This window comes from Lissotriton helveticus, chromosome 4_1, assembly GCF_964261635.1.
Source record: "Lissotriton helveticus chromosome 4_1, aLisHel1.1, whole genome shotgun sequence".
Lineage (NCBI taxonomy): Eukaryota > Metazoa > Chordata > Amphibia > Caudata > Salamandridae > Lissotriton > Lissotriton helveticus.
In genome coordinates, this window is record NC_136063.1 from 831,529,104 (window position 1) to 831,547,028 (window position 17,925).

The window sequence follows — 17,925 nt, forward strand, 5'->3', positions numbered from 1 at the left end:
ACCTGACTTGTTTTATTTTTGGGCTGACTGAGGGCTGTGTATCAGCACAGTGCCCTCAGGGACGCCACACAACGCTTGCATTTTCCAAGGTTTATTATTCTTTTAATCAGCACGACTGCTGCGCACGTAGTTATGTTTTTGTTTAATTGGCCGTTCTCTCCCTGACTGCTGGTTTCCCGTTCGTGTCGGAGTCCCTCCACCACCTCCCACACGTCGTTCATTTTCGGATTTTTCTTTTTGTCGTACATTTGACCCTTACACAAGGAAATTCTTTGGAAGATTGTTGGCAATGGTAGTAGAAATTGTTCACAATTACTAATCATCACTGTCACGTCAAACATCTAGAATTTCCTTTCCTTAGCCCTCTATCGCTCACAGTCGTGCAAGTCTCCACCCAACTCCCCCTTTACTGAAGAACATGGGAGCGATGCATTTTTACTCTGTGCGAAGTGGCCGTGTTGTTCACTTAATCACTATGCATTAGCTGCAGCAGGTCTTTCCTCCAAATCAAACTGCTAGCTTAATCAGTTCTTTCCCCAAAAATGGCTGTTGTGTTTTACAAGCTTGTTTTTCTTCACCATAGCTACGGCCATCACACTTGATGTTTGTCGTACATCACCTGAACTTCCCACACCACCCCCCACCATCTACTGCGTCTCCTGTTTCTCCAGCTCTCAGCCTGTAACTGCCCCGGGCTCAGAGAAGGCACTCTCTTCCCGAGCAGTAATCCGTTCCCTGGCTTTCCCCTTCCCGGGACAACTTCCCAGCTAAGCCTCAGCCATGAAGATTGAGGAAGCAAAGAGCACTGCACAATGCTAGTGGCAGGAGACCGCTCGAGAGATCAGGAGAGATGTGCATCTGCAGCACGGGCGGGGCACAGTTTACGGAAGTATTTTTCAATGTGTTTTTTTGCCCCCCACGTTGCAGCTTACCTTGATTGTTGCGTCTCTCCTGCCCCTAAGATCCGTCTATGCAGCGCAGCACCTTACATAAATGTGGTGAGAGAGGTGCAGTCTGGGAGTAGCACTAGCAGAGAGTTGTAATTCTATGCAAGTGAACGTACACAAGACTATAGCATGTATTTGTGTACACATACCTGGGTATAATGTGTGTCTGCATATCCGGTACAGGTAGATAATTGTTTTTCAGAGTTTACCGCCTAACGCAATGGCATATTGTTTTGTGCCACGGCGTGTAGTGACTTTCCACATTCCCTTCTGTTTATTGAAAAAGAGAGCGCTCTTTAGATTGGGGCTCTTGTTTTTTCTGTACTTGAAAGATATGTGCGTAGTGCTTTGGAGTGTGCTAGTGTAACCATTACCCCTGTGAATAGACTCTTCTGTGTTTACCCCATTACCCCTGTGATTAAACAACGTGGGTTGTCCAATGAACGCCTGATCTATTGGCTGGTGGGACACGGCACCTACTCGTTAGAAATCCAGGAAGGATCTCCTCTTGTATAGGTTGGGGGGGCGGGATGGGGAAGAAGAGGGGGAATTGTGTGGACCTCTAAACACAGTGTGTGGATCTGCAGCCTGCAGAAGCCAAGGAGAAAAGGACGGGCAGGGTGAATGAAGGAACTGTGACCAGGAAGCTGCACGTGAGCAGCGGCGCGCTCAGACATTTTCACCTGCATTACATAACGAGGTGACCCATGGCGCTAAGGACTGTCAGCCTAAAGACTTGGGTTTACTCCTCCAAATCTATGGGTGGCCTTGTAAAGCAAATAAATATGTTTTGTGAGCTGCGGAATACTGTGAGTAAGCCTTGATCTGCTCACATTTTTTCCCAGAGATTTAAGTGCTAAAGGAGTGTATGTTGTGTTGGGTTTTCAAGGCCTTAGTAGGTCAGCCTCTGTACATCAGACATGTGGATTCGACTCAGTCTGAAGTCTTTAAATGACAGCAAGTTATCGGATTCCTTAATATTAGATGCTCACTAGAGTTGTAAATTCCTGGGAAATTCTTAGATTAACCGATTTTCCAGCCTTTATGCGATGTAATATTTTTTAGATTTCTGTAAGACTTCTCTTACTTTCTCACCCACTAATGCAGTAATATCTTCTCGCAGCCTGGCCTAATATACATCTCGGGTGACTTCAGGAGACAGTTCTGTGCGTTTTCCTTTATTGCATAATGTCTGGTTTTATCAGTGAACAGTACTGAAATACCATCATTGTATTTTGGTTTACAAAAGAGTGAGAATTCCTTTGTGTTCAATGTGCTATGCTACATATATCTAGTAGTGTTTCATCTCCACTAACCCCATTGAAGGGAGTGTTGCGGTCACCCTGGGCTGTCCGAGGCGGAGAGTGCTATGTGCCTCTAGGATTCACTCATTTGGGCGGGCAGCTTGATAGGGTTCCACTCAGCAGCTGATGCACGATACGCCCAATAGGAGTCTCCTGTCCGCCCCTTCTGTCGGTGGAGTCCTCCGTATCCAATAAGTGAAGAGGCTCTGCAGCTCTAGTGTTAAAGTTGCAGGTCACCCACTGTATTTAAACACCAGCACAGATCTCTGCAGACAGTCCAGAGGCAAAATAGTTAAGCTTCTTAGCGACCACCATCACTCCAATAAAATTGCTTGAGAGTTTGCTGGTAGAATTCGGTGAACGAGTTTCTTGGGCTCATTCACATTGTCAGTTTCATCCTTCAGTCAGTCCCAATGAAATCTTAGGAAATCTTCTGGTCATATAGAGATATTAGAAAATGAATATGCTAAAACGTGTATTTAGCTTCAATTGCTCACATACTAGTGTGCACATGACTATAATTCTCATGATTTTGATGCTGGTAGAGGATTTCATGTTTATTTGACTGACCTTTTAGTAATGTGCAACAGAATGGACTTTACATCATGCCACCTTTGTGAAATGTTAAGTGTTGCCTTCTATTTATGTTCACACTATATTCAAACACCTCAAATGTATTATATGATTTTTTCTTCTTTTAACAAATTGTTTGACTTTATTTTTAATAAGTAGTGCAATGGATATCTGCTAGAATTCTATGTTGCTTTCCGTGCCATAGTTTTTGCTTCCCACTGCCTTTCCGTATTGTTGTCCCCCCATCTTTGTGTTGCTTCCCCTGGCCCAGTCTAGAAAGAAAAAAAAAACAATAATGCAATAGGTCTCGCCGTTCATTAAGTTAAAGCCATTTGCTTTGATATACAATACCATTAGCAAAGCAAATGGCTTTAACTTAATCAAAGGCGAGACCTATTGCATTTTCAATGCAATGGTTTCGCCTTTGGAAAATTTAGAGCTATTGGCATTGTAAATGTCAAAATTTGAATTTATGTGTTTGTTTTGAGAATAGCAAAATAGATGGCATTGTCATTTACATTGCCATTAGCTCTAACTTTTCCAAAGGCGAAACCATTGCATTAAAAATGCTTGTTTGTGTCTCGTATCTACCTGGGTCCTGTACACTTGTTCTGGTGCAGGTACGTTTTTTAAAGTCACATATCTGTTTTCTGGTTGGCATCACAAACTCTACGCCTTTATAGGTTCTGAACATTGCAATATGGGAATTATTTTTGTAAATTTAAGGTTTTGTAAGTACAAAAAAAAGACAAGAGGTTTCGGGTGATGCTCCTGTAGCCAATGCTTTTTAAATTTTTAAGTAGCAGTTATACCAAACCGGCACAAATAGGATGAACAACTGGACTATACTAATGCCTGTACAGTGGACTGCCATGTCTTCTCAATACCAAGTGGTAGCATTTCCAAAACAAGTACCCGGCCTACTATACAACCTTCAACCAAGAGAAGTGCGAAACACAATCTTGAAGAAACTGCACCTGCTACTGGCAGATAACTTTCTCAGATTTAAAGCTCTCTCTGTGTAGACCCCACTCGGGACCTGCCTATTTACCAAAGAGGGTCATTAGATACACTCCATCATGGCATTAAAATCTTCAATGATCCCACGTTCCCCCTCCCTCTAGAAGAATTCCCTCCCCTTACCTTCCTTATCCAACACTCATCGGGGACGCACCTGGTCTCTAAACTATATCGGATGTGCTCCGAAATGCTCCCGGCCCCGGATCAGGCAGTACGGGCTGCGTGGGAGTCGGAATTGGGTTACCCCTCACAGACGAACAGTGGCAATGGTGCTGCAGGGTGACCAAAGACATCTCACTGAACAGTAGACACAAGCTCCTACACTTTAAGTTCTTGCATAGACTCTACTTCACACCAGCGCGACTGCATAGAATAGACCCTGCGCGTCCACACAACTGCCCCAAATGTGGCTGCCCTCAGGCAGACTTCGCGCACCTTTCGTGGGCATGCCCAATGCTTCAAGACTACTGGTCCGGAGTGCACCGCACACTTAGTGACATGCTGCGCTTGAATCTAATCCCCATCCCCGAGATTGCCCTCCTGGGCTACATGGCCGACTTCCCTAAGGCGACACGTAGGCTGGCGGCGCTGGGATTCTTGCTGGCAAAGCGCGAGGTAGCACTTCGTTGGTGCGACCGTCGACCCCAGTTGCACGGTTCCTGGCTCCGGAGCATGGCACACTGCAACACCAACAGTGAGGAGTACTCTGCCACGGTGCCCATTACATCCAGACCAAAGGATATTTGGGGCCCGTATCGTGCATATCTGGCTGGCATCGCGGCTGCGGCCCAGACGGCCTCTACTCCGGATATGGATCCCGAAGGGATCGGTTGATAAGCTTTGTTGACACACTACCCAATACACGGGCTTTGTGGAGCCTGCCCAACCATTTCCCAGATTACTTCCCCCTCCCTTGTCAGGTATTGTGGGATTACGGGTTAACCCTCTATTTCGTCAAAGGCTGAGACATCTACCCGAACGCACTTGGGCCCAGCGTTGCAATTATCTACATTGACTGTCCGATGTATTGGCCTGTTCTTGATATTGGGTATGCTCAAGTTATTCTGAACTGTATGTATGTAACCATGGGGGCACGGTGTGATGCAACTGTATTTATTTTACATTTCTACAACATTTTCATTGAATGTTTATTTTTGAAAATGATAAATAAAGATTTAAAAAAAGAAAAAAAATTCTTCAATGATACCCTTACTGATAGTACGAAAATTCCTCAGGTCATTTGTTGGCAGCAGCAGTGCGAGCTATCACTCTATGGAACCATCTGCTCCTTCCCATGAGAAGAACTGAATCTGCTGAAAATCCAGAAGCTTAAGACCTTCCTTTTATCAGTTTTCCTTGAATACTCCTGCATTGCTTTGCTTCTTGCAGATTACTTCCTTTTTCAGTGGCTCTTCGTGTGCTCCATTTCCAAATCCGCCTTCTGTCCCTTCTACCACCGCTTTCAACTCCAACTTTTCTTGACCAGTCTATTCACTGAAGAGGTTCCTTAGTCTGCATGTAGCATGTGACAAATTTTCAAACAATCACAAAATAAATTCAACTCACATAGGCCTCTATATAACAGCAGGTCTCCACAAGTGCCCTTTGCACCTATGTTTATATGCAGGTTGCATTTCCCACAAGTATAGGTAGTATCTTGTGGAGTGGTTGGTTTTAACATAGGCATGTCCTCTTGGTGTTCCAGGGTAAAAAAATAAATGCTGAAAATAATATGTTAATCTCAAGAACTGACCCCACAACACCGCCCTCTTTTCCACTGAAATAATCAAAAGGGTATCAGATGAAGGCACATATCTTCTCTCCGGCAAGTCCATTAAGAAAGGCTTTGCAGATACTCAGACAGCACAGGGAGTTTAAAGATTCAGATTTTGTGCAGGTGTAATGTGGATACACCACCATACATTTTCTTATATCCATTACAACTTTACTCCATTGCTCAGGACGACCAGAGGGAAAGCACACACAGCTTTGTTTGATCCTCATTTCTACAACTTAACAGCGCCCACTTCTCCGTGAATGCATACTAGGTGTCAAACGTCCCTCTCATGATTATTCTATGATAGAGATTACACCTACGTTATACCTTTGTGAGGCCAATCACTAGATATGTTTCACTGTAATGAAACCACGGTCTCCCTGAAAGGATAGTAAAGTGAATCTCTCAAAATAATTTTGTGATCCACAATGGAATGCTGCTTTAGAATGATTTGCTTTTGAGAAATGGAAGCATATCTCTCTGAACAGGATCAGGAATGACTGTACTCATAGACATTCCCATATAACTGCCCAAGAATATGGCCGGTGTATATTTTCCTCTATTCTGGTCAACGAGGAACAGAGAATGCTGACGGGTTGTTCATTCACCACCACCAAACACGAGCCAGCTCAACCGCAGTAATAACCTCTGTGCTTAAAGTACGAGGCCTCCTCCTTTGGTAAGATATGTGAATGGAGGCCCCTTAGTGTGCATTGCTAGGTAATATGTAAAAGCTAAATTCAGTGAAGCCAGCAATGCATCTGCCTATCCCCCACCCAGAGCACATGGGGTGGGGATATATATGTTTCCACATGTAACCTATATATGCTTGAATCCTTATTTACTTTACCAATCAGTTGGGTTGCTGTTAAGTAGGCCAACGCTTTGGTGATGTAATTGCCAAGTGTATTTTTTTCATGACCACGTCTCAATTTCAACGTGTTGGAAGCAGCAAAGAAATGACTACGCGGTCAGGGATAATTCTCAAACCTTCAGGGGTTTGATTCTCTGACCGTGGGCCATAGATCTTTAGACAGTCAAATCCGGCACACAACCAAACTGAAATGAGATGGTGTGAATAAAGCAATGGCCTGGGCCACGAATGTATTCTTTTCAATCTAGAGCACATCAAATCAAAAAACAAACTAACAGAATAAATAACAAGCTGCTGGGGATTTGGAGCTGACCATCTCTTTCTTGATCCAAGTAGGGTCAAGCTCAGCACTCTACCGCTCTCATTTCTGCATGTCCTTCAGGGACCACCAGGCCATCCAATCGGCCAAAAGGTCAGGACCTCTTTCAAGAGGTTGGGATAAGATACAATCTAGTAAAATCTTCTTTTGTGCTATTTTGGGACAAAAGGAACTCCACCCGACTTCTTACGAAAACAAAACAACTATTGCTTCTAATTCATTTTCAAAAACAATAACATTCCCTCAAACCAAAAATATACTTTGCCACTTCGTATGCAATGTACTAGCTGGGTTTCTTTCCATAGCAGATCGCTTCATGCGTAGTAGAACAGAACGCTTACCTAGTCGGCTACGCCTGATCTCATCCGGAGAGACCGGCCGCAATTTCCTCTCCGCCTTGATTCCCTCTAGGATTTTCTCATGCAGACTCTGTGGCCGTGCTGGGGTTGGCTTTAGTTTTCGGGATGCCACCTACAAAAGGAAGATGTTACCTTTCAACCATTTGATTAGAGATTAAACAAGTTATTGTTTCACGCAGAGGAGTGCTAATAGGAGTGAGTCAAAAAGAACTCTGTCTGTGCAGGTGTGTAAAAGGAGGTTGAACAGGTCACCTGGATGCAGAGACACAGCTTGAATCACTTTCTTGTTGGTCATCTTTCCAGCAGTAATTGAGATGACCCTTGTGAAGGTGCGTGCAACATGCCTCGGCCAGGGGCCCTGATAATGACCTTAAAAAGTGGACTCTAGACCTCTCTGATTCCATGCGGTGGAACACATGCTTCTCTACTTTGTTGCACGTTTTTATTTATTTATTTAAATCAGTGACCATTTTCTGGTGGCTCTAAAAATCCTGATCCAACTATGCTGAAGCTATCGGGCACCCACATTATTTATTTATTTCCCAGATTTCTATAGTAGGCGTGGGTGTGAAATTCCATTCCACCCGCAGTTTTTTCCACTCGCCAACATTAAGTTGACGAGCGCAAAAAATCTTACTCCAGACCGCTCGCGTTGAGAAACCTTCTGTTCGCCTTGAGGAAGGTGCCGCTCGAGTAGAACATCTACTCGAGCAGCAGAAAGAAACAGCGCCATCTTGCGCTGCGCATGGTGCCATTCACGCTGATTTTCCACTGTGGGACAAACATCTGGTGCTAAAAGTCAGTGCTAATGCGTGACTTTAAGCACTCCGCTGCTTGCAGAACTCCACACAGCGCGGCAGAGTTTTTTGGTCAATTCGCGGAGTTCTGCAAACTCCGCCAAGGCCTATTCTATAACGCACAGTCACTAAAGGTATATTTCTCAACTTGCTCTAGTAAAGTACACAGAGGGCAGGTTCAGGTGGACAGAATGTTCTTTGCTACTAGTGAAAACCATAAGCAGATGTGACCTACGCATGAGAATGGATTCTGAAGGCAAACTGATCTATCATAAATATGATCAAGAATATTGCATCTGTGACTGTGATTGGTTCAGAAAAACAATAAGTTGAAACTGTGTAATTTGTGAAAGAATAAGTTCCAGGCCCAAAATTTTGCTCAGATCCCGCAGCAGGCGTTATCCGAGCTCAGGGTGCCGAATAACCAACTAGATAGCCTTGAGCTCACCTCATGCCTCTTTAATCCATCACCAGACTCTCCCTGCCTCTTTATTTAACTTCTGTAAGTTCTTATTAACACTGCTTTCTACCGCTGTCACTGTTTTTCCTTCTTTCTCTTCCCTCATCTTTTCTCCTCATGTGTTTTTCACTTTCTTGCTCTGGATCAAACTCTGTTAAGCAAAACTAAGTGCTCTTCCCCCAAATAGGTGCCTTTGGTGCTTGCAACCACCGGCTTAAATTACGCACAGAGTCCAAAGGCCCAAAATTTTTTGGGAGCCCAAAGGATTCTTGTGTTGCAAGGAATGTCACCTTTAAAAAAAATCTGAGGTAGGTGTATGCAAAAACAGTGGAAATAGGTGGAATTTCCAATGGTTTTCCTTCTTTGCGCCACATTAAAAAACATGAATTCGCCCGCCACGAAGGAAGAAATTAGATTAGCCCCTCCTTCCAGAATAGAACATTTTCATAATTTCAACAACATGAAAACAAATAACTGTTCATTGTGACTTAAAGGTAGTTGCTACATACAGGATTTAGCGGAGGCCGAGATCGGATGAACTCCAGGATTATTTCATGAGCGCTCTTCTTTAATCGGGGAGGAATGTCGCCTTGGACCTGGAAAAACACAAAAAGAGTGTACGTTTTATTTCTTAAGCGCAGCAAGCAAGAGGTAGCTTCAAATACAGTAGGCATGCAGTCAGAAGACCAAGATGGCGCTCACAAAAACTACACATAGGTGAATAAATAAAATCTTTGGGATTTTGGATGAAATTATCTAAGTAGGTTCCATATATAGATGCCTTTCTCTTTGCGTATCCTACCCTAGATCTTTCTCACACTACATAGGGATTGTTAATATTTCGTTATGAAGATAATGGCAAGTGTTCAACACAACAAAAAACATTTTTGACATTTTATACAACGAATCATTTTAACACAGAGCATTTAATCGATTATGGCCTTCATTTGCCTGGGGCAGGCGCAAAACAGCACAGACTCAACCACATGCCACTGAGCATCACAAAAATACCTATTTAATGTGTGCCCAATGTTAACATAAACGGCTCAGTAGCTTAAGGGCGGTACGCGTCTAAGTTTATGCTCTTTTTAGGTCTGGTGTAGAGAAAGTTTTCGTCTGTTTTGCCTTCCTTATGTTTTGCAAACAATGTAAAGTAAAAATATATACATACAAGAACAGAGATAGTTGCTTTCGGCCAGCCGTCAACATCAAATGATTTATTTAAGTATCACTCACAGTTTCCTTCTGCCCACCACATTAAACAGCACAGGTAAATGGACCAACCCACTTTATGCATGGTCTGTCTTGCACTGCGAGTAATGCGTTTTGCCTGGTCACATGCACAGCCACCTATACGAGCGTGTGCCTCAGTGCCCGACCTGAAGCACATGGGCGGCTCGGCCATTTTTTGCATGTTCCACACCTATCGGCCCAAAAAATAATAAAAATAAAAATAACTCAACGACCAGACCTATTGCCATCCCCCAATGCATGTTTTAGGATGTGACTTGTACATCACCTTTGTCCAGTTTGAATGGCTAGAAAAATGTACGGCTGAGTGAGAAGTTAATTTTCTATTTTCCACAACATTTCACTTTTCTACTGTTCCTTTTACGAGGTGCATATTTTATTATCATATAAACGTGAAATAGCAACTTATATTGCCCCTGAAATTCTCACTAAGGGAAAATAAGGGCTCACTGGAAGTGTCATTTGACATTCATATGTCAAGAAACCAAACACTAGCACGATAAACAACTGTTGTTATCAGTGAGATCCGCCCAATAACTCATAAGCCCTTGCGTTGGACATCAAGAACAAATGCATAGTGCACAAAATAAGAAATGAAGAAATCCCTTGTGAGTTTCTAGGCAAGATGCAAAGTAATTGCAAATGTTCTTAGAAATGACAGCACCACCTATAAAATCCATTTTGAACATAGTGGGACAACTATATAGTGGTATTTACTCCCAGGGCTGAAATCTACCATTAAGAGATTTAAGCACATCATGCCTTCAATCCAGGATCTAGAGTAAAAGCAGCATTACAGCAACATCTGGCTTAGGCACTCATTACTGAGCACTGGTGTTGATGTCATTTTACACAGAGAGCATAAGAATGGCAGCACAGATTATGGAGCAACTGCACTGCAGTGAGATGAAGAAAAGGCTGTTTTTAAAAGTTTTTTTGCCTTTGCCAAGTGGCCCACTGAGGCTTCAAGTTGGACGGCTCGTTAACTTGAAGTGCACACCAACTAATTCAATAGGAGGATCTCCTGTTGACGTGTTCATGCTGAGCGCGCTCACCTTCAATCAATAAAATGCAGCCCAGGCATACGGTGAAATTGGCTTGACACCCCTGTTTCTTCTTCCAGACAAATGTGGACTTGTTTTTTTGTGTCAATTTGGAAGTATACCACACAATACTCTAACTCTCTTCAAACATCTGCTCTGGTACATGTAGACGAGACCAGCAGCAGCAGAGAAAGTGTGATATCCCTTTGAAACTACACTACGCAATCTTCATGTAAGCAATAAGAGGTGGATCCAGGCTAGGGCCATATTCTTCTAGTCTTTCAGTGGCATGTTGTGATTCACAGTGCCAAAGCCTGGAGCGAATTCAGTAGAATCAGGTGTATCTACTCCACAGGCAAGTTTGATCCCTAGATTCTTTTGATTAATCTTCTAACCTCCACCACGCTCAGAGTTTTGAAGCAAGTTAAAGTTGACCTTAGCTGTGGTGGAGGATTGCAGTAGTAAAGGGAATGGAGCTGCTCCACAACTGCTTTAGACTGATTTTAATATCTGACATTTTTGACTCGCTAAACTGAAAGACATCTTTTCAATGTTCTCAGGCTGTGTAGTGGGCGTTCTTTAGAGCTTCTTGGATATCCTGGTCTTGTGCAAACTGAAACTTTGTTTAGTGCAATTAAGGCCTTGCTGATTATCTAGGCAAGATATTCCTTTTTGTTCGGCTGGCAGCTCTGTTGTTGTTGTTTCCCCAAGTGTCTTGCACTGCAAATCATCAGTCTCAGTCTATTATCTAAGATAAAATAATTTGATTTTGATATTTTTTTTTCTCGACCAACTCTGTTGTACCATTTATTAGTTACTTTAAACACTAGCAGTTTTCTTAATCTGACATGGGCCAATTTGTCCAATGTGTTGAAGATGTATTTTGGCTTGGAAGTAATCTAGAAGGACCTCTGAGCTTGCCCAATTTGTTTGTGAAATGAGTCAAATTCTAACTAGCATACACTTTTTCTGTTCCTAACTGTGAGCAGGAGATACCACAGATTGGAATGTAGGATGTGATTCGAGAAAAATGCAGGCCAAACTTGTGCTCATATCATTGTGAGCCCATGGTTGAGCAAGTACTGTTCGAGTGGTGGTTACAATGCAGAGTGAGAACACAACATCACCTGTGTGGCCTTTTTGGACCTTTGGGTGGTTCACAGACATGCTAGAAACCAGGGCATTCATATTGCCAGTAAGTATGGCCCACCAAATGAGTGTGTAGTCTGTTCATCCCTAGAATGAAATCACTAATAATTACTACTGTATGGGCTATGGGCTGCAGGAACACAACAAGTTGGAACACATTAACCACAATCAATCCTAAAGGTGGATGCATCACCACTGCAAAAGGATGAGTTGGTTAAGAGGGCAATACAGTGGAAAACAACAAATCTTAGAGATGAAAGAACTGTTCATTTTCCCCACGCAAGTGAGTTCTGCAAGAGCGTATCTGCCCACTTACAAGCTGGAGACGTGGCATTTGTTTGAACGATTTTATTTCACATTTTATTTAGGTTTTGTTTTTCACAAACAACTTTAATTGTGATTTTTTTTTTCTTAAAGGAACGGTTGAAAACACGGACCATTGTGGCATGTATATAGGTATCAATTTTGTGTCAGGCTTCAAATTACTCAGATGCTGCATCACCTTTTCCGATCCTCTCCCTAATCGCCATCATTAATGTATGGAGCATTGTGGACCAAGTATCTGAATCATCAGATAATTTGTCGTCCGTTTAGGCATTTTCCTTTTTATTGCCTCTGCAATTGCCCATTCCAGCTGAACTTTTTAACAGGAAGTCACTGCCTGGCTTCTTGGTTTAACCACTTCGGCGCTGATGACGAGCTCAGCTCGTCATGAGTTGCGCAGTCGCACGCTGATGACGAGCTGAGCTCGTCATGTAACGCGCGTTTTAAGAAAACGCCGCGTACAGCGGGAAAAGCAGCCGTGCGCATGCGGTTAAGCCACTGAATGGCAAATTCAAAGTTTCCCCAATACCAGTCCCAATAATGTAAATTTGTATTTAGTCCGTGATTTCTTGGGCATAAGCATAACACTGCTTAATGGACAGTTCAATAGTCAAACCCGTAATATCACACCATTTATTGATTGTGGTTTTCCAGTACATATATAACTGATCTCTCTAGGTATATTCTAGACAATTTTAAAGAGGAGTTGGCCTAACGGCTAGGGAGGTTGACCTTGAATCTGGGGCACCGGGTTTGAGTCTCGTCAATGACGCTGAACATCCTGGGATTCTGGGCAAATCACCTAATCTCCCCGTGCCTAACAAAAATGAATGTGTCCTCATGTAATGCAACTCGTGCTATGTAAAGCGCTCAGATACCTGATATTGGGTCCAGTTCGCGCAATATAAAACTCTGTGAAAAAAAAAAGTTGTCAACTAAATGCGGTGGAAGAAACTAAGTATGTCAACGTGAACCGAGCATTGCTGGAGATCTGCTAGACATGTGCACAAGTCTGGTTGCATTCTTCATCTGTCAACTGTGTTGCCAGTTCCCCTCCCCATATTTTTTGAACAGGCAATATTGTCTTATGTTTATCTACTCTCAACGCTTTAAAGAGTCAGGACACTAAATGAGCAGAATGGCCCATCTCTAATAGCACAGGCAGGACCACAGAAAAGGGAGGAGCTACAAGTAAATCCATCCAAACTTCCCTAGTGGTCCTGGACAGAAGAGTACTTCAGGAACATGTCCTGATCCTCCATACTGGAGTTACACCTCCTCGAAGAGCAAAAAATAACCCCCAGGTTACTTGCGTACTGGAGTGTTCATGTGTGCCACCTGTACTTCCAGGTATCTAGAACTGTTCAGTTTCCCATCTCATATTCGGGAGTGAATCCAATATAACCCCAGCCAGCCTACCTAGTGGAAAATCCACGGATTTTCCCCAGTTAATAGGCACACCACTGGCATTGCCAAACGTTTCCAGTTCCGCCAAAAAGACTGGAAACAACATCTGTGGATTATGTAGATATACCGGAGTTTAGTTAGCGTACATTGAAACAACATGTGTCACTTGCCCTATGATGATCCCCACATATACATTACCTTGTGTAGTCTGATGGTTGATGGTTCTAACACAAGTGTGAATAAAACGGGTAACAATGGGCACCCCTGAAATGTTTTGCATTCAATATTCCACTTATGAAATACCATATTTCCTAATCTTACCTATGGCTGTGGGTTCCATAGAGAGGAGTTTCACCAACTGCAGAAAGATGAGGCCAAAGCCCACCATCTCAAACATATGGTCCCATCCTGTGGTATCGAATGCCTTTTCAACATCTCGTACCACAAGGAGTAACTTGCTGGACATGCATTTAAGAGGTGAACGTTTGCTAATCTGACCTGTTTTCACAATAGGGATGACATCCAATTGGAAGAGTTGTCTGGAAATGATAGGTAGAGCTCAAATGCTTCAGGTGACCGGCAGAAGGTATATGAATTAGCAGGAACTCCAAGAGGGCTGGGAGGGAGGTTGGGCTCATTTACTGAGGTAATGAAGAGATTTCAAAAGCACACAGTGGGATGGAATGCGGCCAACAGGAGCAAACCCCAGTGCGGGCGGACTATCAGTCCAAAACTAACAAACGAACAAAAACACACACACCTCCACTCATGTGGCCTACTGGAATGTTGCTGTAAGCAGCTGTGAAAAGGCTGCTACGGACAGGAGCGTGAGTGGTGCTCTCGTGGTTTATCTTGAACTTTATTAAACTCATAATAATTAACAATAACTATAAATATCAAAACAAAACAGTGTGCAGGAAGGGGTCTCAGAAATTGCCTTTTCTTAAAGGAAAGTTCAAGTGGCACTGTAACATGAATTGATGAAAGCTTCTGAAATAAAGTTCACCAGAGGTCCATAGAGTGGCATATCTTAGGGCATCATGCCTAATAAGGAGGGAAATCGGACTCTACATAGAGTGAATAAGGGGTCTGTAAAGCCCCTGTTTTCTTGCAGAGAGAGAGAGAAGCTAGAGTAGTTAGGTTCCTAGAAACAATCCTAAATCTTTGTCCCTACACCTCTTATTCATGCTCATGTCTGAAGAAAGTGTTCATTCCACAAACTTAAAGGCAAGTAGTTAATTCTAGAGCTGATCCTTACAAATACTTGTCAAAACATGTTTCTCATCACAAATGTGCTGGTGCACTCCAATGGACTTCAGAAGAGTCTCAGAAAGAAGGCTAGTTCATCACGGAATACATTAAAAAATAATGTCAAGTAACAGAAAAAATCAAATCCTAATGTCCATCGATGTAGAGATCCTTGGAGTTAAAGAAAAGCAAAAACGTAACATCACAGTAAAGTAACAGTCTTTGCGCAGCGTCTAATGAAACAGTGGTGCACATATCAATAAGAGGGCAGCCAAAGGCCCAACATTAAAGTGGGAATGGACATTGTTTTTAAAGGAAAGCAGCTACTTAAAAGCGTGATGCAGTGGTTGATGGAGCCTGGGTCTTTATGATCTATGACAGAACAAGCCTTCATGCTTTCCTGTGAAAGTTAATAAGTTACCCAGTCATGCGGTACACAGGCAGAGGTAAGGAACAACATTAAAGAAAGCATGCGTCTGGGCACCAGCCCAGATGCCAAGGAGAACTGATGGGAGAACATCTCTATTAGTCCATAAGATTCCATGAGAAGTCCAGGATTTGGAAAAAATCCTTCGGTACTGCTCGACAACTAATGCTGAGAAAAATTGGCAGACCAGTTACCAACAGACCAGCTTAATCCTTATCCACAGGATGGACTTAATTCTAAAGTCTCCTCTTTGGGGTTCTTCCCCATTAACACCTACTTATACTGGGGCTAATGCTAAATGCGTGGTGGTTGTTGCACTGACAATCATTTCTGAGAACTGGGACATTTTGTATCTCCAGACCTTAACTTGGATCAAGAGAAGAGGGCAAAATGGAAGAAAGAAGGACAAAGAGAAAGCGATCAGAATACAGTGACAAAGGGAGAAGGCAAGGCTGAAATGAACCTGCAAGAGTTATATAAAGATACAGGAAGAAGCATGCGGTGTAATCAATAGTACGCAGCCCTGGTTGTCCGGTCCCAAGCAGTTGCGAATAATTAACCTATTGAGCTCCAATTCATCCTTCAACCAAACTGAAAACCAAAGAAGCAAGGGACGGAGGCAGATGAAATCAAATATGTATCCCACACCCAATTCATTATGAGCAGCCTCAGCAGGTGTGCATTGTGAGATCTTTTGAAGGACTCTGAAAAACTTGTTTCCTGCTGTTTAGATGGGGTCTTGGGGCCCATAATCCCAAATCTCACAACTATAGCTGCCTTTAGGAGTACATTTGGCTTTGGAAATATCCAAAACAGACTTCAGCGGAGTACGTACAGGGGGGCAGAAAAAATCACCAATACTGTATGTGGCCCTGTTGAAGGACATTATGTTATGATTAATCAGCAAGTGCCAATTAAAATGAGAATCCAACCGTATACCCAAATAATAGAAATTATCAACCTTACTGATATGGTCGCCCTTTGCCACAAATTTCTGGGTTTTGGTGTTGTTCGGACCAGGTACCATAATGTGAGATTTCAGAAAATTAGTGGAAAGATCGAGACTATCCATAAAACAGATCTAAAAGACACTGTAGCCCCCTGGCAGTGCATGCAATTAAAACCGTCATCTGCATAAAGCAGAGCAAGAATCGACAACCACCTACCCTGGGAACATCCAGGGGCAGTTCTGTTAAGCCTGAATCGAGGCGAATAATATAACAAATAAACAAACAAGGTGCAAGATTGTAACCCTGGCAAACCCCTCGCTTCAGGCTAAAGTGCGGTGTGCATTCTCCATTGAGGCCATATCTCATCGAAGCCGAAAGGCCATTGTGCAAATCTCGCAAGAAGGTGACCTGTGCAGGCTTGAACCTAATCAGCGCCATCATGGACTTCAGTTGGGCACGGTTGGCTATCGAAAGCCGAGAGGACCATGAAGGCAAGATGGATTGCACCCTTCTTTGCTTTAGTGTATTTGCAGACAAGTAAAAAAAATGATTTAGGCTTTGCTCATTAGTGCCCGACCAGGCCTAAACCCATATTTGTAAATCAGACAGGATGTTATGCTCTTCATTACAGGACGCGAGACGGTACAACAACACCCAACCTAATATTTTCACCTCAGAATCTATCAGAGATTTGGGCCTAGAACATGCTGGGTTTGCTCTGTTCCCTTTTTTAAATATCAGGGCAATTATTGAGTGGCACCACGATGGTGGCCAAAGGTCCACTGGCGAATGCATTTATGTATAGGGTCAGTAAGGGGACCCACAAGTCGACTAGACCCTTATAAAGGTCACCAGGGACCCTGTCTGGATCGGGGGCCTTTCCTTGGGTGAGACAAGATATAGCTGTTCTCACCTCCTCCCATTGAAATAAGATTCTCTGGTCCATCTGGCATCGGGGGAGGGGGGAATCCGGGCCCTCGTGATTGTAAATGGTCTCGTAGTGATCAATCCAAGCCTGCTCCGTGATGGTTAGACAGCTGCTCACAGCTAAACAGAGGGTGGTTTCACCACTCGCCAGAAGGCTGCACTGTCTTGCTGTGAGCTGGCAGCAAGAAAATTCTCCCAAGCCTCCATTTGAACTGATTCCTACACTCTTTGCACGCTGAGCTGTTAGCTGCCCTGGCCCTCCAACCTCTTCTTGACAACAAGGTTTTTTTATGCAGAGCTACTAATAGCTCTTTATGCGCTCGCTAACACTTCTTGTCAAACCACTTGCCTGGGGGTAGAAGAGGAGGCCCTCCAGCCCAACACTTGACAGATCCACAAATGCTAGAAAAGGACATCAAGACACTATGGGCAGAGGCACCATCACCTAGACATAATAAAAAGTCAGACAGACAAGAAGTGACGAAAGTAGAGATACAATCTGGTAATAGAATCTTCATAATCAAATAAACTTGAAACAAGTATAGGAGGTAAGTAACACTAGTAATTTGCATATAACTGGTTGGCCAGATAATCTAAGAAGATTAATCAAAGGTCAAACAATACTTCTCTCTGAGCAAAAATAGCTGGTCTGGGTTGGAAAGACAGCTCTTTGAATGCTAGTTGACAATGGAGAGCCTTCAGTGACAATACTGCATTGGCTGCCAGTTAAAAGGCAAATTGAATTTAAATCCCTTTGTATCGCCTTTAA

General features: G+C 43.2%; 1 protein-coding gene across 4 annotated transcripts in view; it reads right to left on the bottom strand.

Annotated features, from left to right (window-relative positions):
• SPIRE1 (spire type actin nucleation factor 1) overlaps positions 1–17,925 on the bottom strand; it is a 579,327-nt gene that overhangs the window by 122,904 nt on the left and 438,498 nt on the right. For all 4 annotated transcript variants that reach the window (XM_078687482.1, XM_078687481.1, XM_078687480.1 and 1 more), the window contains exons 7-8: positions 8,940–9,026; positions 7,156–7,285 (exon numbers count right to left, since the gene is read on the bottom strand). In XM_078687482.1, the coding sequence (XP_078543608.1) occupies positions 7,156–7,285; positions 8,940–9,026 (217 nt within the window). The remainder of the gene's footprint in view (positions 1–7,155; positions 7,286–8,939; positions 9,027–17,925) is intronic.